General features: G+C 42.6%; 3 protein-coding genes across 4 annotated transcripts in view; 2 read left to right on the forward strand and 1 right to left on the reverse strand.

Moving 5' to 3' along the window:
- Positions 1-3,594, forward strand: part of acin1b (apoptotic chromatin condensation inducer 1b) — a 34,505-nt gene extending 30,911 nt beyond the window's left edge. Inside the window, 6 exon segments of the mRNA XM_034164087.1 lie at positions 115-260; positions 402-509; positions 2,201-2,308; positions 2,411-2,789; positions 2,877-2,974; positions 3,048-3,594. Coding sequence (XP_034019978.1) covers positions 115-260; positions 402-509; positions 2,201-2,308; positions 2,411-2,789; positions 2,877-2,974; positions 3,048-3,365 — 1,157 coding nt within the window. The 3' untranslated portion in view covers positions 3,366-3,594.
- Positions 3,595-5,321: 1,727 nt separating this feature from the next.
- Positions 5,322-17,694, reverse strand: ajuba (ajuba LIM protein). 2 transcript variants are annotated; one of them, XM_034164081.1, is made up of 9 exons: positions 16,827-16,960; positions 15,417-16,795; positions 10,185-10,286; positions 10,030-10,097; positions 9,903-9,965; positions 8,768-8,898; positions 6,696-6,747; positions 5,877-5,945; positions 5,322-5,793 (listed from the first exon to the last, which is right to left on the reverse strand). In XM_034164081.1, exons 2-9 carry the CDS (start codon positions 16,669-16,671, stop codon positions 5,662-5,664), a joined length of 1,872 nt encoding a protein of 623 aa, XP_034019972.1. In that variant the 5' UTR covers positions 16,672-16,795; positions 16,827-16,960; the 3' UTR covers positions 5,322-5,661. The 2 variants fall into 2 exon arrangements, with proteins under 2 accessions (XP_034019972.1, XP_034019971.1); XM_034164080.1 differs by having other exon boundaries at positions 15,417-17,694.
- Positions 17,695-21,060: 3,366 nt separating this feature from the next.
- Positions 21,061-25,383, forward strand: mrpl52 (mitochondrial ribosomal protein L52). Its single transcript, XM_034164085.1, has 5 exons — positions 21,061-21,134; positions 22,823-22,892; positions 24,116-24,183; positions 24,280-24,344; positions 24,484-25,383. The coding sequence occupies exons 1-5, from the start codon at positions 21,101-21,103 to the stop codon at positions 24,634-24,636; spliced, it is 390 nt and encodes a 129-aa protein (XP_034019976.1). The 5' UTR covers positions 21,061-21,100; the 3' UTR covers positions 24,637-25,383.

Consider the following 25,383-nt stretch of genomic DNA (forward strand, 5'->3'; position numbering starts at 1 on the left):
CCGAATTTTATCACCATTTGCAGGGTTGTTTCACTTATCTGCTGCACTAATCAGCACACTTTGGGCATTGTGTCATCTTTTTGTATTTTTCACCGGCCTTTGTTTTTCCCGTAGTTACCCCCAGTGACAGTGTGGTGCGCCGCTCCATCAGTCAGCAGAAGTCTGGTGTGTCCATCACCATTGACGACCCGGTCCGCACAACCAAGCAGCTCTCGCCACCTCGTGGAAAAGTCTCCACCATCATCCATGTGACCAACCTGGTGAGTGTTTGAACAGACAGTGCACGTTTAAGAACATGAACTTTGAGTTGCGGGGTGTATTGTGCTCTCCAAGCGCTCTCATTTTGTTCCTGCAGTCTGGTGGTGGTTTAAGTGACCCAGGATCCTTTTTATCACCTGCAGGTGCGACCTTTCACCTTGGTGCAGCTCAAAGAGCTGCTGAACCGGATGGGCACTGTGGTGGAAGAGGGCTTCTGGATCGACAAGATCAAGTCTCACTGCTACGTCACGGTGAGTCTTGGCAAACTAACACATTAGATTAACATCTTCAACTTATTATTCTGGAACAGGAATATCACGGCAGGAGAAACAGCCCTTTCGGTACTTTCTACCTGATTCCCCTTTTATCAAAATGCAGTCAGTTTACAGGAAGTTTTAAATTATTCAAAATTTAAAAATGATAATCAGTCTCGACTTTATATATAAAAAAAAAAGAAAGTAGCTGTTCAGAATTTGTTATACTAATAATAAGTTGTGTTGTAATAGGATTTTGCTACTTTGCTGAATTTAAAGACAAATCACACCTGAAGGACAGATTTAGTCGCCATATTTTCTGGACAAGTGTGACTAAAGGTGTTATAGGTGTTGTAATTAATTAATCTAAATTAACACTTTATTTTGACGGTCACAATTTTGATACTTGATAGCGACAACCTGCAGTCATTACAACATTGTACGCCGGACTTATTATTTACTAGCAATAGCTACAGTTGGCTTACCCTCATTCGTTGTCGTCTTTTAGCAGCTTGTATCCTCTCATCTTCGGCTTCATACTGTTGTATGACCTCCCGAAGTCTTGTGTACTTCTCACACGTTTCGTCTCTCTGTCTGCAGCCTTCTCTTAAAAACCCACAGAGCAGCAAGCACACCATCACCTCAGTGTCCTCTGTTGTTGTGTTTGTGTCACATATAAATTGAGGTCACGGCAGTTTCATCCACGTTGAGGAGGTTCTCAGTTGTAATGGAAAACGGCATTCCTGGTACCAAACCGAGTAGATCCGAGTAGTGCTAGAACTATATAATGGAAAGGGGGCTTTAAGTCTCATTTAGTTTGGTAGAAACTTGGTTCTACCAGTTCATGGAACAAGTAGCAAAATTTATTTAATCTGTCCGTTATTTATTTAGTTATAAGTCTAACACCTCATGAGCAAACAGAAGCTAATAGGCTAATTAATGTCATGGTACAAGGCATAAAAACTTGAGAGTAAGCTGCTTCTTGTCACCAAAGCGTTACAGTTGGCCTTGCCTCGATGTCTTCCCCATTGTGGTTCTGACTATCCCAAAGTGCACACAAGTTGAGTACAGAAGCGCATAAAAGTTACTCCCCTTCTTTATACAAGATTGGAAGAAGGCCATTCCCTATCTTTATTAAAGGGTGTGGTCTTTCAGTTTTAGAGCATGATTTATTGATCTTGCTTGTTCTAGAAGACCCAACACATCCTCCTCATTCAGATCTTTTTTCACGGCAGTTGGCATCCAGCTTAATAGTGCATTGCCACCACCTTCTGCTCAGGAGTGTGGATCAGATGGTACTTTATTAAGTGTACAGGAGTTTTGCATGCATGTAGATTGTGCTGTCTTGTGGTCATGGGTGATAATGCTGTATATCAGTCTGTTGGCAGGAAAATCTAAACTGCTGTAAACATAATTTGTGAGGTGAACAATCTCATCAGCCATTTGAGCCTCGTTAAGGGGACTTAAATTTGTTGTGAGGTGATTTGGGTCCTTTCTGTCTTGTTTTTCTTTTCTTTTCTTTTTTTTTGTGGTGTACAGTCGCTCTGCCGACGCAACCACCCCCCCCACCCCCCCTGTACAATGACAATAAAGTCTATTCTATAATGAGAGCAGGTGATGAACACACTGCAGAGATTTAATTTACACACAATTATTCTGGTGCGACTGATTCTCTTCTGTCCAATCAGTATGCTACCACAGAGGAGGCGGTTGCCACCAGAGCTGCTCTCCACGGAGTGAAGTGGCCTCAGAGCAATCCCAAAGTCCTCAGTGTGGATTTCTGTGAGCAGGATGAGGTAAAAAAAAAAAAGTGCTGCCACCAAAACTGGAACAGGATCCGTACGTACAGAGACATGACGCTAAACGTGTGTGAAATCCTTCTACGTTTTTATCCACAGCTGGACTTCCACAAAGGCATCATAAAGCCAAACAAGGAGGAGGACCACGTTGTCCTTCCAGCACTTCCTCCAAACCGACTGCCTCCTCTGATGCCGGAACGAGAGCGGGAGAGGGAGCGCGACCGCGACAGGGAGAGGGAACGGGACCGAGACCGTGAGCGAGACCGCGGTGCCGTGCCAGGTGTGCGTGATCAGTGGGCGGAGCGCGAGCGAGCAATGGAGCGCAGAGAACGCGCCCGAGGCGAGCGGGAGTGGGACCGCGACAAAATACGCGAATTTGCAAGACCAGGAGAGGAGAGGCAGCGTTCTCGATCCAGAGACAGGGAACGGAGGCGGCGGGAGCGGGCCAAGAGCAAGGAGAGGAAGACGGAAAAGAAAGGTGAGACGCCGGTTCCAACAGTAGGTGTCGCTGAGCGGTCCGTAAATACAGGAACGTTTTCATTCTTCTCTCCTGTGTCTTTAACAGAGAAGCCCGACGAGCCTCCAGCCAAATTATTAGACGACTTGTTCCTCAAGACCAAAGCAGCTCCGTGTATTTACTGGCTTCCACTCACCGAGGAGCAGGTGGGTCGCACACCGCCTACCAGCATCTTAAACCGCCGTGTTTCCAGCCACTAACCACTTGTTTCTTCACCAGGTCACGCAGAAGCTTCTGGACCGCATGGAGCGGCAAAAGGAGCGTGAGCGAAAGCGTAAGGAGGAGCAGGAAGAGGAGCAGAAGAGACAGGAGCAGGAGAAGAAAGACAGGCTGAAGGTCAGGGAGAAGGATGGCAGCGCGGCCGCAAGCAGCGGCGGTGCCGGACGAGTGGCAGACCCAGACAGAGAGCGGGAGCGAGGCCGAGACAGAGAGGGGGACAGGAGGAGGGACGGACACCGGCCCAGACGAGCCTCGCCAACCGCTGGCGCCGGAAGGCGGTCTCATAGCCGTAGCAACCCCAGGGACAGGCGGCGCTGAGGTGCCAGCAGGGTGAGGGACACGGTGCTCAGTGGACATGGACTTCTCCTAAAAACAACACTCCCATCGCTCCTTTGACACCAGCCTCGTCTTCCACACACAGCTGTTGGTTCCCTGACTCCGCCTCCTCATTGTCGCTTCATCCAGACGTCAATATAAGTGATTTTTTAGGACTTGCACTGTTCTTCTGTCTTCCAGTGTCAGTGTCCCGGTCTGTCTGTTCTGCCTGTAGGGGGCAGTGTTTCTTTTCTGTCTGCCTTGATTCATGTCAGCTGGAGGGGGGCGGGGGTTAGGAGGTTTTTTTTTCTTCTTCTGGGTTTGGAGCCGCTGAGGTTTGGGAGTCGCCTCTTTATTTTAGTCCTGCGGGCACACAGTTCCTCCTCAGAGCCCTGTAATAAGACCGGCCCAAAATAGAGCTCATTTCATGTCCTGCTCACCATCATCTCAAAAATTCTTTTTTTTTTTTTTTTTTACAAGTCTAGATTTCCTGCGTCTGTGAAAGTGGAGAAATGTTTTGTTTGAACTTTTATGAATTGTATGCTGTTAGTTTGTATTTTTCCCTTCAGTCAGGGTTTGTCGTCTCTGTGACAGTCGTCTGCCACAAACGGTACAAGTGGCACTGAAGTCTGAACACTGAAAGTAGAACTGTGGGGACGTGGGGTGCGGTGAAGCAGCAGGTTCAGAGGTCGTGACATTGTGTGGAGGTGAATTGTGGCAGAGTAACCTGGTCTGCACTGGAGTCTCCTTCTGGCCACTCTGACCCGTGTCCCAATTAAAGCTCATCTTCAAATAGTGACAGTTACACTTTTAATATTTTACATTTTGTTTTTAGTTTTTTTTTTTTTTTTTTGTCCTCCAGCAGGCGCAGAATGTACCAAGAATAAAAAAAGAAAAATAATAAATCTAAATTGGTTATCAGTGTGTTGAAATGTGTTCAGTTACACCCAGACCTCAGGTTGTAAGATACAGCCCACAAAAAAAAACCTCATGGCTGCAGTGTTCAGAACAAAAATTCATTCTAATGTAAGAACACTGCTACAATACTTTGTCAGATTTAAATTTTATGGAAAAGAAAGTGACCAAAAGGTGTCATTTCCTCTATTTGCAGTCCAACATTAAAATTTGTGGTTCTTTTAAGGTTGGTCCCCTAAAAAAAAAAAAAAAAAAAAAACAGCAGTGAGCTGACGACAGCATTCACCACTCCTGCTCAAAGTACAGTCAAAGTACAAAATCATTGGGGGAGCAGGAGGAATTTTTGGAAATATACAGATTCAACTTTGGTAATTTCATGTTAAACACGATGAAGGGGGAGTACCGGGCCTGAGCTGAGAACCAGGTGCAAAGAGAGGGGGAAAGAACTGTGTGATCAAAGTGTCTGCAAAGCAAAAACTCTGCAGACGGACTTTGAGTCTTTGAGCCAGAGTTGGGATTGTTTTGGTTGGGGGGGGGGGGGGGGGGGGGGGTGTTTACAACTCCTGACCTGAATCCAATTCTGCTTACTGTGGGGAGGTGATGGTCTAGTAGTTAAGGTGTGACTGGAAAATCACTAAGGGCCCTTGGGCAAGGTCTTTAATCCCCTATTGCTCCTGGTGTGTAGTGAGCGCCTTGTATGGCAGCACCCTGACATCGGGGTGAATGTGAGGCATAATTGTAAAGTGCTTTGAGCGTCTGATGCAGATGGAAAAGCGCTATATAAATGCAGTCCATTTACTGAAGTGGAACCCGGATGAACCGAGGACAGCTTCAGGGGAACCTGGACGACCTTTTAGGCAGTTGGTCATTATTTCGGTTTCCAGGATCTTTCTGGATCTTGGGGGGTAAAAATGCTGATTTTTGACACTTTGATCTGCTTTTAATACCAACATCGAAGCTCAACATCTGCACTTTTAACTCCAGTATGCTGTAGAAAAAGTAGTCAAGTCTGAATATTTAATGCATTAAAAATGCAGAAGCTGGACTGACAAAATATTTATTATAAATGATGTTACAGTAATGATTTTTTTTTTTGCCCCAATTTGTACAAATGAGCACAAATTTTACAGTAAAGTCAAAATTAAGTGCAAACCATTTGCTCAGGATATGTACAAAGCAGTTTGTTCTTCGACAGCAAACAGCTGCACAGGCTGAAAACAAGCAGTAGTTTTTTTTTTTTTTCCCTTTTCAACATGTACAAGTACAGTAATGGTATAAGTACAGTAATAGTATAAGTACAGCAGTAAATCAGTGGAAGTGTCTTCATGTCAGCAGAATCAGGCATGTTGAGACCAGCTTTTCTTTAACACCGTGCAGGTGTTGATCAGTGTGCGTCAGGAGGAGGAATGCTGTGCACGCCGCACACGCGGGTCAGGTGACAGGAGTGGCACAGGAGATGGGAGTCCAGGGGGAAGCACTGGGAGCCAGGCTTATCCGACAGCTGCTTCCCGCACTCCTGGGGAAAGGACGGAAGTCAGGTCAGTTATCGGCAAAACGGCCAGTGTGACGGGGCGCACGACAACGACACGGGCGGCTCACCTCGCAGTGGTAGCACTCGAAGTGATAGTCCTTGTTCATGGACACAACCCTGAGGATCTCATCGCTGTCCTGAAACACATGGAAACCTGGCATGGAACAGTCCGGCGGAATTCGGCACACGATTCTGAGTTTTCAGAGTATTTTGGAGATGTTACCCTGGAACATGGAGCGAGTCTGTCCCCTCAAGTTCAACACAAAAACTCAAGATGGTCAAGAGACCCTAAAGTCCAAATATGGGTAAAGTGGCATTAATGATGCAAGGAATCATCTCCCAGTCCAAGGGGGAAAAAAATCTTTTCAGCTGGACTCAAATGAACATGGCGCCTCTTTCCTCTCAGTCTCACAGCCAAAAAATAATTAATTTACACTGATATAAAGTGTTAAAATTCCTCACAAAATTTTCTTTGATTGTCCTTCCTCAATAATTGTCCCATTTTTATAAAGTGATGGTTTTCTTTGGAGCAAAGAGGAAAAACCAGTGGTTGTCCTTCACATCTGGACCCAACTGGTTCAAGTTATGTGGAGGTTTCACTGCACCTGCTCCTAATTTTTACTACACCTGTGATAAGATGATCCTGAATATGCCCAGCAGGTGGCAGTGTGCAGCAGGCAGGATATCATAAAAGAAAGTTGCTTTTTGAATTATTTAGCCCAGTGTGCCCCTTTAATGTGGTGAGATCGACGACGACGTTTTTTGGTTTTGAGAAAGTATCTTAAAAGTGGAGGGAACAAACTCACTCATTCATGTTCCAGGGAAGCACACCGCGGCTTTTCAGGAGCCGAGCAAATGAAAACGACACGGCTGATGTGCTGGTTTACCTCAGTGGGTAAGATGGGCTGTAAACAGGCGGCACACTTTGGGGCGAACGTCCTGCAGAACAACACAGGAAAAGAGATTTAAAAACCAACAACAACAAAAAGTCATTCTTTGATTTGATTCTGAGTTACATCCTACAGTTATCAAAATCATTAAATTAATAAAGTACCTTCAAAGGAACAATTAAATGTAAAACCTATAATACAGCCAAAGTGTGGTCCACAGACCAGTGGTGGTCCATGATGGACCCCTAGTGGTCTGTGAGTGTATTGGTAAAATGTCACATTTTAACATATATTCTAACTGAAAATTGTTTCTCAAACTGGTTAAAAATGACTCCACAGTTAAGTAAACAGTAGTAGCATATATGTATTATTGTCATTATGAACTTATGTTGTATATAAATGATTGTTTTTGAATATTTGGGGAGTCGGGTGGTCTGCAAGATTTTTTTTTTTTTATGTGGTCCTTGTTCTGAAAAAGTTTGAGAAACACTGCTGTAATCCCTTTGAATGTTAGGATTTTTTTTTTTTTTTTTTTTTGTCACAACATTTAATAAATGATTCACACTTTTATGTTCCCAATAAGATCTTTTTTTTTAAATACTATATATATATATAATATGAACATACACTCAACAAAAATATAAACGCAACACTTTTGGTTTTGCTCCCATTTTGTATGAGATGAACTCAAAGATCTAAAACTTTTTCCACATACACAATATCACCATTTCCCTCAAATATTGTTCACAAACCAGTCTAAATCTGTGATAGTTAACACTTCTCCTTTGCTGAGATAATCCATCCCACCTCACAGGTGTGCCATACCAAGATGCTGATTAGACACCATGATTAGTGCACAGGTGTGCCTTAGACTGCCCACAATAAAAGGCCACTCTGAAAGGTGCAGTTTTGTTTTATTGGGGGGGATACCAGTCAGTATCTGGTGTGACCACCATTTGCGTCATACAGTGCAACACATCTCCTTCGCATAGAGTTGAAGAGAACACCTCTCCAACGTGCCAAACGCCAGCGAATGTGAGCATTTGCCCACTCAAGTCAGTTACGACGACGAACTGGAGTCAGGTGGAGACCCCGATGAGGACGACGAGCATGCAGATGAGCTTCCCTGAGACGGTTTCTGACAGTTTGTGCAGAAATTCTTTGGTTATGCAAACCGATTGTTTCAGCAGCTGTCCGAGTGGCTGGTCTCAGACGATCTTGGAGGTGAACATGCTGGATGTGGAGGTCCTGATATTGTGTATGTGGAGGTCCTGATATTGTGTATGTGGAAAAAGTTTTAGATCTTTGAGTTCATCTCATACAAAATGGGAGCAAAACCAAAAGTGTTGCGTTTATATTTTTGTTGAGTGTATTTCAGACAGGATTTACTGGCTATTTGCTGGACTGGTTAAGGTCACTGGCCCAAGGTTACTTACAAGTGCGTTTTTGTTATTTTTTTTTTTAACTTGCTTTACTAAAAGTCCAAATTATCAGCTGTACTGGAAGTATTTTTCCATGTTCCAAACTAGTAATTCTGAATTCCCAGTTTCCATTGAATGCAGCATGAACTTTGAACCTTGCACATGCACTTCCTCCTGTCACGTTGTCCTCAAGTTGTTCTCATGGAGCAAACTCACAATATTCACAGTTGAATTGCCCCAAAATAAACTTTTAGCTTCAATCAAATTAGCTGCAATTTTGTGACATATTGAAGAAACAGATGTATAATAATAACTAAATTTCAACATGAAGTAATTTTTTTTTCTTTTCATTTTTATTTTACACTTAAATATCATCTGGTAGGTGCATGATGTCACCGCTTCCCCTCCCTTGGGAGAGGGGGCGGGGCCTGCAGCAGGTCTTTCCCATTTAAAGCAACAGACCCAGAATCCCACGGTTCCTTAGGAGTGCGCCGCCCTGGTGTTGAGAGTTGCAAAATTAAAATAAATAAATAAAATTTAAAAGGCTCTAGCACAACCCCCTTCTCTGGAACACTGCAGCGTAAATATGGAATAGATGTGAAACCTGAACACGTTTGTAACGCCGTTCAAACACACGCCGTGTCTCACTTGTTGTAGTCCACCACACAGTAGACGTTGCTGTGGCGGTCCACGGTGAAGGGCACACCATCCAGAGCTTTGGAGCAGACCACGCAACGGAAACAGCCGGGATGGTAGGAATTCCCCAGAGCCTGAAGGATCTGTGGGAAAATAAAACCCATCTTTAAAAACTCTTACGGAAAAACACGTCTCATTATGCCGCTAGAGGGTGCTGTTGCATCGCTGATTGTGACACATAAAAAATTTCTACAAATTTTAAGTGTCACCAGGTAAATTCACGATGAGCTAAGTCCAGATTCCAGAACGCGTTCCCTTACCAAAAAGTAGTATATGCAAGTATGTTTCAAGTATACTTCTAGTTTACTTTTTATATACTTATCAGTACTATTTTTTGGTAAGAGTTCCTTGCCTACGGGACACTGTGATGTTCTCTGACATTTTGATCCCCGTCTCCGGTGACAACATTCTGGTCGGAGATCAATGAGCTCCACATCTGGACCTGGATTCCAGATGTTATTGTATAATTCTTTAATGCTGACCCGTGCCAACGTTCAAATTGTTGACTGTTTTGTTCAAATAACATCAGTCTTCTCTACAAACTCCACTAAATCCAGGTGAATTTTTATGTTGGACTCTAAAAACATAACATTTATCAGTCAGGACATTTTCGTTTCTGTCTCCATGACTTTCCTGCCTGTTGACTGAAAGTTTTACATAAAAGTCAGAGACTCAGTTCTCCTCAAACATCAGCCACACTGGACCAGGATCTGGAGACGACATTTACAATTTCTGGGGATGGTCCAGGTTCAATCCCGGAATTGTCCACCTTTTCAAACTACACGGAACATAAAGACTGTAATGTTTCACAGCCAAGAGGGTCTGAAACATGCGACTGTTTCTGCTGGATGTGGTGCAAATATGGTAAAATATTTCAAAGTCTGAAGACTCCAAAATCCAAAAAAAGGCACTGAAGGTTCCGTGGGAACCCCAAGTTCAGGATGAACTTCTGTTTCCTCTCAAGGGTCTTGGGACGCATTCCAGGAAAACTTGGAAGTGATTAACTAAAAATAACTTTTGGCAGAGTAACGGGAGTTTTCAATCCAACAGAGATGTTCAAAGGTCTTTTTGGGTTTTGTGGCCTCACCTGTTCCAGAATAAGGTGTCCACAAACGCTGCACTTCTCAGCAGCAGCCTGGAATCCTGAAAACTGTGGAGAAAGAAGATGGTCAGGATCAGAGCGTGGACTGTTCTCAGCCTGTGTCTCCTCTTACCATGTAGTCCTCTTTACAGTACACGGAGCCGTTAACGTTGTAGAAGTCCTTGTTTCTCAGGGTGCGTCCTGCAGACGGCAGTAAACAAAGCTGATTCCTAGGAACTTTAGGCGGGTTTAGGAGTGTGTTTTATGTGTTGGGGGGGTTGGACTCACCACAGGACACGCATGTGAAGCAGCGCGTGTGATAGAGGCTGTCCAGGGCCTGGCAGGCGTTCTCCGCCCCGTAAACGCCTTTCCCACACTTCACACATTGTCCTGTGAGCACAGCGAGAGACACCACGCACAGTTTAATCGCCCAGCACTTCGTTTACACCAAATTCCAGGAGGCGGTGCCTGAAATCCAACTCCTCACAAAGTGTCAACATTTGTAAATCCTCTTCTTCGCACCACCGGGGGGATTTTCACACACTTACAACCTGGAGAGACCAGACCCCGAATCCTCTGGGAGGGGGGGAACCACCACATCAACAGGACATCTTATTATCGACGAGGACTTTATCGTTTCTCAGCGGTGGCAACCAAAACAACCCAATGAGACCAGTTTCTCGTCTGTTAAGCGTTTGGTCTGTTCGGACTGACCAGTCACCCCCCCCCCCCCCCCCCCCCCCGAAGACATTCAACTAGACAAATCCAACTCGGCTCACATTTACAGATCTTAAACCATCAGTTCACACCGGGTCGGGTTGACCTGTGTCGTACAGAGTTGGCTCGCCCTTAATCAAAGGATCAATTCTCCGTTACTCAAATGTCCTTGAGGAAAACGCTGAAACCTAAACTGCTCCCGGTGCTCAGTTTGGTGCTGTGCATATTTGAGATTAAACCAAAGACTCCAAAAGCACTTCTGTTCACTGTTTGCTAGGGAAGTGTGGCCTGAGCTGCTTGGTCTGCTGCCACCACAACCCAGTGTCAGAAAATGGATGCTTGTTTCAGTAAATGTGAAAATGAGTCAACGGAAGCGTTCAGAAGGTCGTATCTCTGTCAGCACGGGCTCAGAGGTTGTGAATTTGTCCGCGCAGTGGTCAGTCTGGTATTTTACACATATTCACTTTTGATTATTTACAGATTTATGCAAATGAAAGTCATTTCTGCATGAATTTTTTTTAATCACTAGACACAAATAACATCATAATATGCTGTTTTGTAATTTCATGAGACATGAGATTTAAAAACTGACAAAATGTAAAAAAAAAATTGCTCCACCCTTTTTTAAATGCTGCTTTTACTCATATTGAACTTAAAATGTCGTCACACACTCTTAATGTTTAACCTAAAAATATGCATTTTGTTTTCAGCTTTTGAAAGTCATTTTCTCAATTGCTTTAAAAATGTTTTGCTTAAATAACATCACGTGACACTAAAAATCAATTTCTGGCGATTTCGGGCATTACGTTATGAGAGATGACCCTGCAAATGTCCTTTTGTACTGCACTCTGAGACGCTTTCAAGATTGTCCATATTTTGTCCCCCATAGAAGTTAAGGGTTTGTATTTTGCTTGTTTGCTAGGGAGGGCAGAAGAGTCCATGTCTAAAAATTTGGACATATATGTGGCATGATGTGATTTATTTCCAAAAAACAAAGCAAGTAAACAAACAGAAAGACCAGCTGACTGCCTGTGGTCCACATTCAACTGGAGCCACCGGTCAAAAAGATCCGACCTTTTGAACGCCACCTTCAGCTGTAATGACCATCGTTATCTTAACATAATAAAATGTGGACATTACGGAGAAATGCTCACTGCGACTGATAGTTTTCACTTTCTGGGTGAGCTGTGGCGATCACTAAGAGCTGATGTAACTATCTGTTCTTTTTTCCATCTCTGCTCGAGGTTACTGAGGTTAGAGGCAAGTTGTCCTCATCACCAAGAAAATAAACACTTCAGACTTTTCGCCGTGCAGCTTTGTGGCGTTTGGTGGTTTTGGGAAATGTTTGTTGGCGTGGAGCCTGTGTTTGTGGTGCTGCAGTCGCTGTGTGATCTATTTGAGGCCGTGGTGGCGTTTTTCTGGCCTGATGTGCTTTGGGGAGAATTCCAGCACTCTGCTGCTGTGATCTCGGACATTCCCTTCAAAATTTAGCAACATGCAACACGACTCTGTGGCAAAACCAGAAACCAGATCCTCACATCTGTAAATCGAACATCTGACGGCGCCACATGCAGAACCGCGTACATGACGGCATCGAGGAGCGTATTCCACTTAAAAAATATATACAAGTGTGGAAAAAACTCACAAAGGCATCCACAAAAGACGTGTGCCTTTTTTGTACAGGAAGGCTTTAAATGGCCACTTTTGCACACCTCGTCAAATTTTATTATTATTTTCCAACTTTTTCAATATTGTGAGATTTTTCTACATTTTCTGATGAAATAATTCACATACCTCAATAATAAAAATTAAAAATAAATAAAACTAACTGAAGGGTTGGAATTAAAAGTGTTGTACACATTATTACCACTGATCAGTAATCGATCACATACTGTTTTAATTACAACTGATAATTCATGGTTTCACCATAAAGTCCTTCTCACATATCTGGTAGTGGTCTGAGAAATAATGATGGCTGCTTCCTCACAATTTTTACTGATCAATAGTGTTTTTTATGATGTCATGAAGCCAGCTTTTTTAAACACATTTATGAGGCAATAAATAAATAAGAATTCCTGAACTTCATTGTGATGTCATAAAGCTAGTTTTTGAAATGCAGCAAAAATAATAATAATAGGAAAATGTCATTAAGACAGTTTTTGAAATACAAGAAAAATGATAAAGGGGGGATAAACAGTTAAAAGGTTTGTCTGTAGATAATTTAGACACTATATATATTGACCTTTGTGATGTCATAGGTTTTTGAAATGCAAGAAAAAAATTTAAGTAAAATGAAATTAATAAATGCTTAAAAAAATTGTCTGTAGGTGGCTTCATAGATCTTATGATGTCACAAATCCAGTGTCTGGAAAACATGGAAAAATATCCAAAGAAAAATTAAAAAGAAATATAAAGTCTTCAGTGTGGATCAGTATGTTGCTGCATCATGAGTATAGATCCGTGTGATGTCATAAAACCACCCCTTGGAAATACTGAGAGGAGATCAAAGGAGAAGAAGATGCAGATAAAAGGAAACACTGTAAGCCTGTATCTGAATTCCCAACAGGTTCGAGCACGCTGATAAAGATGACGCTGGTCCTTTGGTCTGTTTGTTTTTTCATGAGGTTTCTCAATGCTGCCAGATAAGCGACGTGTCAGCAGCCTGTAAAAATTTTTGTCTTCTGTAATAATCAACCTAACAAGTAATGAAGGTCTGGATTCTTAAAAAAAAAAAGTATATATATATATATATATATATATATATATATATATATATATATATATATATATATATATATATATATATATATGCCCTGAATTTTTAATCTCAGTCTAAATCTGTTGTTTGTTTTTTAATCCTTACTTTACGTCTGATCTGGACTTCAGTGTTTGTTTGTTTGTTTGTGATTCCACCTTGAAGCCACACTGGCAGCTGAGCTCAGCGCCTCCGGCTGGGCGCGGTACCGTGTTGTACGTCCCCCCTGGGCGCGCATACCTGAGGAGAAAAACAGGCTGCAGCACACGCCAAGGCGGCATAACCTCACCCATGACTCACACTCACACACACACACCATTACTGTGGCCTGAAGTCACTCCTGGAAACACACCCTGCCACACACACACATACACACACATATATCAAGGCACTCTTAGCAACACTTCCAACCCACTACAATCACACACACACACACCTCTAACAGTTCAGCAGACTCCTGCGTCTGTGCAGATCCGCTCTCGGCCTCAGGGGTGACCTCACCTTTTAAAGGTCTGAAGGTTGACTTCACTTCTCAGATTGATATTTTTGGCATCAGTTCCTGAACCTTCATTTTCCTTTTTAACCATCAACGCTTCCACTTGTCCATCAGTTTATTTGCTTTTTTCTTTTTCTCTTTTTTATGCTTTGCACGCTTCCACTGTGCATGTCTCTGCAGGCCCCATCCATCCATCCACTCTTCCAGCTATTAATCTGTCCATTCCTGCATACCGCACAACCCTTTCATTTAGAGACAAACCTGTGATCCGGCACCAGGCGCTGATAATAACACTGTGATGTCGTGGGACCCGCCGCCCTTTGTACACTTTCCTAAAGTCACAAGACGCCTTCAAATTAGGGAGGTAATATTTGAATTTGGGTTAAAGGTGTCGTATTACCAACATGAATAGTTTTTGAATCTTCACCTGATAAGTAGGTGTGAGGTTACACCCTAAACACACCCAAAGTCCAAAAAGTCTGTGTGTGTTTTGGAAGTACCACACCGAATATAAAATCGACCCCTAAAACAGCTCAGTTCACACACCTGTGTGTGACATATGTTACAGATGTCAGATGATGGAAAGGGGCGTGGCAAACAGCAACTCCTTTAAGTTTAAAGCAACAGGCACCAAAACTGGATTTGTTTTGATGCTAAAGTGCCTGCATCTCTTCATCTTTGATGACAAACTCTTTTTGGCGAGCTGTGTTAAACTGCAGAGCTCAACCAATATATTGGCTGATATCATAATTTTACAACTATAGTGATATCTGTGTTATTTTTGCCTATATGAAAACTTTTTACTGAATAAACAATGCAGAAAAACATTTTGGCACTGGAAGCTTGTCCATCTGACAGCGCTCTGACTTCATTGTTTATAATGCTGTCATGGATGGCTGGGACCCCATCACCCCTTAGTCGCATTAGATAATAACAAGAGACCGAGGCAAAGCGAGCAGCTGCCATTCATTTTCTATCAGTGTGGCCATTTCACAGCAACAAGAGACAACTAGTCGCTGTGCCACCAACTGCGTGAGACCAAAACAGATGAGAACGCTATCTTTTGCAAATGGTAACCACTGACAACCTAAGTGAAGGCAACGTAACAGGAGCGTGATGTGTGTCAGTTGGTTGTTGGTAATAATTGTAGTTATTTAGAATAAAGTTCATGTTTGCACTGTAAAAATCAAGTTTCAGTTACGTTTGGAATCACTGGCTTTTTTATGTATACATCAGCAGATAGACTGATATCGTAAATGTTTTACTCCTTGCATTAGTATCGGTGCACCAAGAATCCGTATCGGTCGGGCTCTGTTAACTTGATAAAGAGATGCACATGAGGGATGGCCAGTCATGTCATGCAGAGCAATGAGGATGTGGGTCTTTATCCAAACCTTCACCTCAGGTGTTTGTGCTGTCAAGCTCCTTCAACTCATCAGCGAAAACACCAACTGAGCTGATCAGCTCAAACAAAGACCTGACAGATTTAGAAAGTTTTCACTTTGTGGTTACACAAACATAACACTTTAAAAGATGAGTCGTATGACCTCACCAAAGAACTCTTGGCGGTTCTCCACAGCCTCTCTTCCAGTGGCCGCTCCACGATCTTCCTGGTTGACCGTCCCTCCTGTAGAGTTGGATCCAAGGACTGCCATGTTCAGGTTCTGCTCTTTCAGCTTGAGCCCCTCCATAAGACCCTCCCCTTCCAGTGCTGCATCTCTCAGTAGAAGTCGGGTCAGCTCTTCTTGGTACCGGGTGCCAGGCAGGTCTGAGTGGCGGGCTCTTTCTCCCATCACCCCCCCTTCCTTGCCCCTCATTCCTGGCTGCTGATCCTCCCACCACTCTGGTCCACCCTGGTAGCATGCAGCTGCTGGACTTCCTACAGCAGGTGGGTAGGAATGCCGGGTGTCATGGGGAGCTGGACGCATTGCTCCCTCCAGATAGTGAGTCCATGCCTCCACAGGGTTTATACCAGCTCTTCCTGGAGTCCCATATCCAGCACTGGATCCCCCAGACTGCAGGCAAGGTTGCTGTGGAGGGAGGCCTCCAGAGGCAGAGTAGCGGGAATCATAGCCCAGGCTGATGCCACTTGTCCGATTGCTACTGCAACGGCTCCCCATGGGACTTCCACCTCCACCTCCGCTGGCAGTGCTGGAGGCAAAGCTGGACCTGGGACTGACCAGCACCGACTCCTGAAGGCTGAATGAAGAGCGTGGGCTCGGAGTTGGTCCTGGAGGGTAAAAGAAGCCCCCTCCAACACCTCCTCCGGTCACATCCGAGGGACGGTGCGGTGGGTGAGAGAGGGAAGCAGGCCTGGTACTTTCCCATAGTTCACTGCTTGTGCTTAGCTGTTTGTAGAAGAGAGCCTCCTGCAGAGAGAACCGCTTGTGCCTCTCAGGTTCAGACAGATAACCGACCTCAGCCAGACTGCCTCCGCTGGGCCTGGGAGCTGACCCATAACCCGCAGTGGTGGGGTACGGTGGTGGAACAGCCAGAGGTGGAGGCTGGGAGAGAAGCTGCTGTCTCCGGACAAGCTGCTGGAGCTCCAGGGAGTAGCGCCGGTGATTGAGTGACGCCTTGGAGCCAAACGATCCCAGAGGGTCGGACTCTGGGCCCAGGCCAGACTCACGCCTCAGGTGGGAATCCACGCCTTCAGCCAGGTAACAGGAAGCACGCTGCTGATGGGAGCGCCGCCTCAGTGGCGCCAAGGTCAATGGGTGAAGGGGTTGGTCACCATCTGAAGTCATGGAACCCACAGTGGAGGAGGCTGGTGCTGTAGGTAGAAGTGGAGTTTGGGACATTCCCATCCCTCCTCCTCCTCCTCCTCTCCCACTGACTGGAACGCAGGCATCGCTTGTGGCCAGAGAGCTGAGCAAGAACTGGGCAGGTCGTGAAGGCGAGGCACTGGCAGGATTGGGAGGCGGCGGTAGACTGCTGCCGGCACCGCTGCCCCCGGCGATACCAGCGTTGGCGTTACTGTTGTTGGAATTGTTGGTGGGGTCGTGTTTTTTCTTTGAACTGTTGAATTTCACGCTGCCCGAGTCGGTTAGCTTTAACTTTTCCAACAACTTGCTTATGGGTCTGTCCATGATGGAACTCCTGGAGGACTTAAATTACAGATGAACAAACCGAGCGAAACCCAGCAGTTAAACTAAAAACCTCCTCTCTTATATACACACACAATAAATACAAAGCAGATAAATAACTGTTTTAGGACATTTCAGATCAGTTACATGACTTCAGTCCTCATGCGGTTTGTCCTCGTGTGGACAAACCACGTCCACGTGAACTTTGTCCTGAGGAAGAATCCATTGGATTTTTAGATCATTAAAAATAACGATAATGAAGTCACCACCCCCTCCCCCCAAAAGATGTCAGGATAAAAGCAGGACGGGACCCGGGTCGCGAAGGGCCTCCTTTGTGGCCCCTCATGTGGATCCACATCTTCTCTCAGCCAGTGCGGCTTTTTCAAAATTCAAGCACAAAGAGATCCGCCAGGACGCAGCAGACACTTCACGTGGGTCGGTGACACCCGCCGCCCGTCTGCCGCTCATCTCACAACTAACGGGCTCAAAAAACGGAAAGAAAGTGTTGAACCGGAGTCCCAGCCCGCCGGCCTTTGATCATCCCGTCTTCAAAGGCAGGAATTCTGTCCCGGCTCCGGGAGCGGAGACGTGTGACGAGAAAACGGGGGAAAAAAACAGCGAACGGGAGCAACGCTGAAGTCACATCCCAGCCGTCCGGTGCCGAACTCAAGTCCCCGATCGCACTGCACGGTCCACAACTTTCTTTCTTTCTTTCTTCCCTCTACCCCTTTTTCTGAAGAAGTTCGTCAAGCAAGACGCAACAACAGGAACCATTTCCGCTAGGAAATGTAAGCAAAATTATCTTACTGAAATGAAAAGTTTATTTGCAGATTTGGCTTCGATGAACGTGTAGTTTAGTCATTTCACCGGAGCTGTATGTACAGATTTGGACTTTATTTTGTGAACTGCGCTCCTTTAACGGGGTCGCTTTGGAAAGCGGTGACGTTTCTTCTGTTACTTTGAAACTAACCGGATACTGCGCGCTGTGTATGTGAGAAACTTAACGCTTCTTGCTTTTCCTTTATCAGCGGCGGACGGTTTCGTCGAGCAGCCGGAACTCATTTTCGCCGGGTCCGACTGTTTCGTCACTTAAAGATTCTCTGGAAAAATAAAAACAAACAAAATTGCAACTGTAATTCCCAAGAAGGAAAAAATGGCAAAGTTTTGATGACTTTAACACTAATTTTCTTATTTAGCATATAAATGCAGTACTGTGCGAAAGAATTATCCACAAATAGAGTTTTAAAATGAAAAGCCGGTTAATATATATATAATTACAAATAAACAGAAAGTGTGACAATTTTCCACCTTTAAAAACGCGCATTTTTATTGGGCAACATTTTTTTTAAAGATTTGCCGATTTTCTTAATAGAATTTTTAAAAAAATCTTCCATTTGAAATTAGTCATTTGTGATTAAATAGGAATGTTCGAATTTAATCTTCTGGATGAAGAAAAATGGCAACCACTGCATTCTAGAGTGAACTTTATTTATATATATCAGAATATTATTGTGTTATTAGAGTGTAGTATTGGTAGAGTTCGAAGATAATAATGTAATGTTAAATCGTTATCGAGTTAATAAAAACAAGGACCCATCAGGTTATTGTTTTTAGAATTTTTAACGCTTTTGTTTCGCAGTTTGAAATATTTATTGCAATGATGATGAAAGAAAACAATATTTGCATTTATGTTTTGTCAAAAGACATTTATCATTCCTTTAAAAAAATCATTCTAACTTCTTGATCGTTTTTACTTATTGTGTAGTTACTGCTAATATTTGCTGAATGAAACATTAACCTTCGTGACCATTTTAATTCGATTGTTATTTGATTAAACGTTTAACTGTTTTGATTGTTGTTTTTGGTATAAAACTGCGTCAAGTGGGCGGCACTACTTTATTGTAGCACCAGCCTGTGGAATGCGCGGAGGGACACGGCGGAGTGACAGGGCAAGTGGATTCTTTTCGGCGGGTCTAAGTTTTCCAAGGACGACCAGAGGAAACACGCACGTTCCGCGCGCAGAGCGCCGTTTAACGGCCGAACCACAACCCACGGACCTGCCGGGTTCTGATTCAACCGCAGCTGTGGGAATTTCCGCAGACTCACGCACGCGGCGGCACTGCGAGTGGAAACATGTTCTCAAAAAAAAAAACTTTCAACAAGTTTTACTGACACTTCAAACACACTCAAAGCAGTCACTATTATTATTATTATTATTATTATTGTTGTTAACTAATGTTTCAACTGTTGTCAAAAATGTGAATTTTTTTCCGGTGCATTTCTAAAAGCAGTTGATTCTTTTCTTGTTTCAGGCATTTTAAAATGTCAAATCTTTTATTTCCTGACAGTTGCCTCTCGTACTCTTTCTTGTTTTGAAACAATAATTATCTGAAACTTTTTTAAGTACTGTTTTGAGCAATCAGACATATTTTATGACACAGCAGGTTTCAAGCATTTTGAAACAGTTGATCCTTCTCTGAAGCAGCCTGAGGTTTTACCCTTGCACATTTAGAAAACTGCATTTAAAAACAAGTGTTAGTTTCAATCATTTTGGAGACAATTCCTGCTGAATCAGTTTGAATCATTTCAGATTTTTTTAAAAACAGTTTGAAAGATCTCTGTAATTTTATGAAGTTGTTTTTACTGTTTCAAGGATTATGAAACAAATTGTTTCAGACAAAGCTGTCTTTGTGGTTTTGAAACAGTGGATTATTCTTTGAAGCCCCCCCACACACACTCACGCACACACACTCACACACACTCACACACACACACTCACGCACACACACTCACACGCACACACACACTGTTTCTGGTATTTGATGCAGTGGATCACTTTATGAAGCAGCTAGTTTTGTATTTAAAACAACAACCATGCTGAAACAGTGCAGTTGTGGCTCATTCTCTGAAGGACTTGGTTCCTTCATGTTTTTGAACATTTTGAAAAGAGTATCATTTTCTAAACAATTGTCATTTTCGTGTTTCAAACATTTGGAAATCATGAATGATTTTCTGGTGTCATCTTGTCACTATTTTTCTCTTTTCAAAGAGCGAATAATACTCTGAAGCAGTTTGTTCTTTTACTCTTTTGAGCTTTTTTGAGATGGTGAAACATTTTCTCACAAATGTTTCATTTCGTGCTTTTCTGTGCTGCAACACTGGATACTTTTCCTAAACAGTTGGTTTCATTTTGTTTTTCAAATGTCTTGAAACAGAATTATTTTCCTGACGCAATTGATTCACAAACTGCTTTGCAGATTGTGACACAGTATTGCTTTCCAATGAAACTGCAAAATTTAATGTTTCAAGAGTTTTCAGTCAGTAAATGATTTTCTGAGGTATCATTTGCAGTGTTTCTGGTTTCAAAACTGTAGGGAAGTGATTCATTTGCTATCTTTGATATTTTAAGACAGACACTCATCTTCTGAAAGAGTTGGTTCATTTTATATTTTGTGATTCAGTTACTGAAGCAGATGTTTCATTTATTTCAAACATTTCAAAGCATTGAATCATTTTCTAAAATGCTTTTATTTTACTTTCAATGTTTTAATATTGTGAGCCATATTTGAAAATAATTGTTTGATTCATTTTAAATTTTAAAAGAGAGTAATATGTGCTATTGATGAAAATGGAAGATTCAGGTGAGTTCAAACCCACAAGCCACACCCCTAGCTCCAACTCTGCTCTTACTGAATCATAAAATGTCTACATTTTTATGTTTGAAGCAGTTATTTAGTAAATTTAACCAATAAAACCATAACGTTAACGTTTATGCATGTTATTAACAATATTTAAAGTAGTTTTTCACCAACCGACAGGGGGGTTTGTCTGTGTCAGCCTCCTGAAGTTTGAAACAAAGATATGAAACATTTTAACAGATTTAAATCAGTGCTAAAACAAAGCAATTAAAAAAGGACATAATTTTATTTATGATTAGTTAAAAATACAAAAAAAAATGTAATTATTCATTATTAACATTATTAAGAAAAAATTCTGGATGTTTTATGTAAGTTAGGCGACCATTTTAGGACTAAAATAAAAAAAAGAATGAACCGTGTCTTTTAAGTTCCGCTTTCAAAATAACGGTCCAAAATGTAATAATAGTATGTCTGGCGCCATCTGCTGGAAGAAGGCAGACAGTGCAGGCAACATGGCGGCGGCCGTGAGGTCGTTGTGTCGTTCAGGTGAAGATTTATTTGGGAATTTTTTTTTTTTTTTGTCTATGTGATCCCGCGTTTGAGTTTACATGAACGTTTCCTTTTTGTAAATGTTTATGTTTAACAGCAGTCTGTTGGAATTCGTTATCTTAGCCGTCAATTCGAAATAAACTAGCAGTGCTAGCATCGATGCTAACAGTCTCGTGCCACTTGTAATACTGTTTTAAATTAATGAGTTTTACAAACACTGACGAATGATTATAGAAGAGTATTGTATAGCCGTAACTTTCACTGTGGACTTGCTCATCTTCACCGTTAAGGACTTAGTCGTAGCTACAGTTAAACACAAACGCTTTTTGCTGTGAACGTGTCAAAGGGACACTGATAGTTGATGTTTTACATGCTTTCTACCCCTCTGTGGTGATCTTCATCCCTGCCCAGGCCCTGTTTATTCATGGACTCCTAAATATCCCTGTGTTGTGAAGCTGTTGCCTGTGACTTGTGTGACCAATGGATGCACATTAAGTGTGGGGACATACCGTCTCATTGTATGATATCGTGGTGTGCAATGGAGATCTGATACCTTTACCTGTAATAATTGTACGGTGTCATCTATGGCTACAGTACTAGACTCGTCTGATGCGGCCGAGACTATGAACGACTCTCCAGAGGACTTTGACATCTCTGGGTGTGATAATCATGTCAATGACTTATTGTGCTTCAAGCGCTAAGGAATCCACATCTTGCATCTGAATTGCAAAAGTCTTGTCTTGAAGATTGCCAAACTTGCACTGCTTGCAGATAAAACCAAGGCAGCAATCATTGGCATATCCGAAACCTGGGTGGACTGCTCAGTCACCGATGCTGAAGTGCAACTTTCCGGGTTGACCATAGTCTGCAATGATAGAGATGGGCATGGCAGTGGGGTCTGCGTGTACATCCGCAACAATCTTGTGTTCAATCTTTGCGCTGACCTTCACTCGGATAATCTGGAAACAGTGTGGGTGGATATTTTGTTGCCTCGTTCTCGTCCTATCTTAGTCGGGGTGAGTTACTGACCTCTCAAGCAGACTGACTTTTATGGCTTACTTGAGGACTCTTGCAGTAATGGTATCCGCTCCTTGTGAAACTGTTCTTCTTGGTGACTTTAACACGGATGTTTCTACACCCATGTCTGTAAATACAAATCACCTAAGACGGTCTTTAGGTAATTTTTGTGACCTGTTTGGATTGTCACAGATCATTGACTCTCCAACTCGTGTTAACAAAACTAGTGCTTCTATCATCGATTTGATTATGGTGTCAGATTGTGACAATATTTCTCAACATGGTGTTTTGAATGTTGGTGTTAGTGACCACATGATGACTTTTCCCACTCGTAAAACAAAGCACCCCATGTTCAATAAACATAATACAGTTCGAATGAGGAGTTTGTTGAGCTTTTCCATTACTGTATTTCATTTTTGTGTGTGTCTGTTTTTCTTTCTTTTTTTGCTTTTTCGAGGATCACAATGTAAATAAGCATCTGTATTGGAAGCTTTTTTTGCATTGTCCTCTGCAGTATTTTTCTGTAATTTTATTGCTGAATAAATTCAAATCAAGAATCGCCAGGATGTGCCTGAAGGCAGCTTTAAAAGCACTTTAATGAGAATAGTAATGGTGTTTTTTGGTATTTGCTATTAATAAATTCCGGTCTGTTTGTTTGTTTGTTTCAGTGCTGAGACACTCCAGCAGACAGTTTAGCACCACATGTGGATGTCAGGCTGGAGATAAATGGAGGAATGAGTAAGTTTGTAATTTAATGACTGTAGGAGAGTGTTCTGCACAATTCCAGAAGTTTGGGTGCTTCCGGAAGTGACTGTCACTTCTGGAAGCGGGATGAGGCTCTGAATTCTCAGCTGCCTTCTTGTAATTAACTTCCTCTGAAACAGGTTCAGGTTTCTCAGAAATAGTATTGAGATTTCCCATATCACACTTTTGGAAGTGTACTAATTCCGATATGCACAGAACATGAATATGATTATCCAGGGCTTTTAATTTTTTTGTTCCCTTTTATTATGTAACCTATAGTTGACGTGATGAATTAGTCTAACCGAGCAGAAGGACTCGTCAGATTTTGATCCTCGTCTTTTTACTGCCAAACATGATATTTCACAACATTTCAATATCTCAAAAACAATCTGCTGATCTCAATGAAACATGTTGAATGAAATGTGCCTCATTACAGATGACCAACAAGTGAGGTTGCCTTCTGAAGTTCATTGAAATGTTTGGGCAGGATCTGAATGAAGCTGTCAGAAATACAGTTACAAAGATGAATTAATGTTATTCCCAATATATATATATTGCTTTAGTACGTACGTTATAGTTCCTCAGTCTTCCTAAGATTTCCTCCCGGGGTTATTTGCATAAAACCCCCTAACTCCCCAAATAATAGAATTTTAGTTCCTGAAAAAAACCAAGAATGACCTAATGGCTTGGTGATCAGTGTATGATAAAACTAAGAATTCATGTATAAATTTAATCATTTAATGCTGTTCCCAAATAACAGAAACTAATTCAAGCCCATAATAAGTATTACCCTCGTATCAGTATCTTAAATAAAGCACCGATCTTGTAATTTGAAGCTGAAGCAGCCAGACCTCTCTGACACGACCCCTGCAACATTCAACAATCAATCCAAAATATTCTGCATGTGTTTGAGCCACATGATGATGACAGTATAGACAGCAAAATATGGCCACAATGTTAAAAATTTTCTTGGGTTGTAATTCTGTTACTGTGGTATTAATGATATGTGGTTCAGAGGGTCAAACAACAAGGTCACTGGGAGTTTATTCATTTGTTCTTTTTATAAGTTTCTCATTTAGCACCAGCTGAGGTGTAATTTGGTGCCTGTTTTTCATAGTTCAGTGCTCATTGATGAGACCGTATGATGTCATGAATAAAACAACATATCGATGTGACAGCAAACACTCTGAATATGTGAGCTGCGTTTTTCCTGACAGGCATGGACTCGCCCGCAGCGGCTCAGAGTACGGACCCATGACAGATCTGCCTGACTGGTCCTTTGCAGGTAATTTGACCTCATTTTGAGTTAATCAAACAATATATTGATTTATTTTTAACTGCGTGTCTGTTAAATTCTGTGTTGGTTTATTGTTGTGGTCAGATGGAAGACCAGCACCTCCATCAAAGGGATACCTGAGACGGCGGCAAACCAGAGAGGCCTTATCGGTGAGTGTTGCACATTATCTGCCTCGGTAACCCCGTGCACGCCTCGGTAACGCCGTGCACGCCTCGGTAACGCCGTGCACGCCTCGGTAACGCCGTGCACGCCTCGGTAACGCCACACTAATTCTGTTGCTCCTCCTAGAGACGTATTGTGATGCTGAACTCTGAGATGGATTTTGGAATAAAAGCCTACAGAGAGCGACAGGAGGAGGAACAAAGGAAGGAGGAGCACCAAAAGTCTCTGCTGCTCAAACCTAAAGGGAAGTTGTTACTCAAGAAAAACTCTCAAAGTTAGACTCGGAGTTTGACGCTTGTCCATTTTTTATTATTATTTGAGCTCTAATGTTTTGATGTAATAAACGTCACTTCTGTCTGTCTGGATGCTATTTGGAGTTTTGATGTGAACAAACGGGGCTAAAACGAGTTCTGATAAGTCGTGGCTCAGACTGTCCACTAGGAGGCAGCCTCTCTCCGGCTGAAGTTTGGCTGAAGGCTCCAACTCCATTTCGTCTGGATCAGAGCTCAGAGAGGAGGTTCTTAGCTTTTGGCCCAGAAGAGGAAGGGCGGAGCCGGCAAACACAAAGCAGCACTGACTCGTGTGATGTCATAAAACACATAAAGAATGTTGCTCAAGCACACAGATCGGAGGAAAAAAGTTTAAAAACAAACATTTTTAACACCACTGGGCAGATAAATCATAAAAAATAAATGGGCACTAAAGCCCAGATGGAGTACCAGGTTCGACTTGTCAGCGCTCTGAAGTGAAGTTTTTATGGAGCATCTGTAAAAATGGAAAATGTTGGAATGAGCTGTTCAGCAGTCTGAAGTCTGCAGAGGACATTTGGTGGCTGGAAGTAAGCCGGCACGCTGTTTGAACCACACAGGCCGATATTTAATACTTTGAGGTCGAATTCCAGCAGGAAAAACTGCTTCCTGTTTGCTCAGTTACCGTGTAACACAGAGAACCCAAATCCTCCTTTTTAGCCCCAAAGCATGGATTGGTCCTGAAACTGTACATCAGAAAAAAAATGATTAAAAAAAA

This window comes from Thalassophryne amazonica, chromosome 23 (assembly GCF_902500255.1).
Source record: "Thalassophryne amazonica chromosome 23, fThaAma1.1, whole genome shotgun sequence".
Taxonomy (NCBI): domain Eukaryota; kingdom Metazoa; phylum Chordata; class Actinopteri; order Batrachoidiformes; family Batrachoididae; genus Thalassophryne; species Thalassophryne amazonica.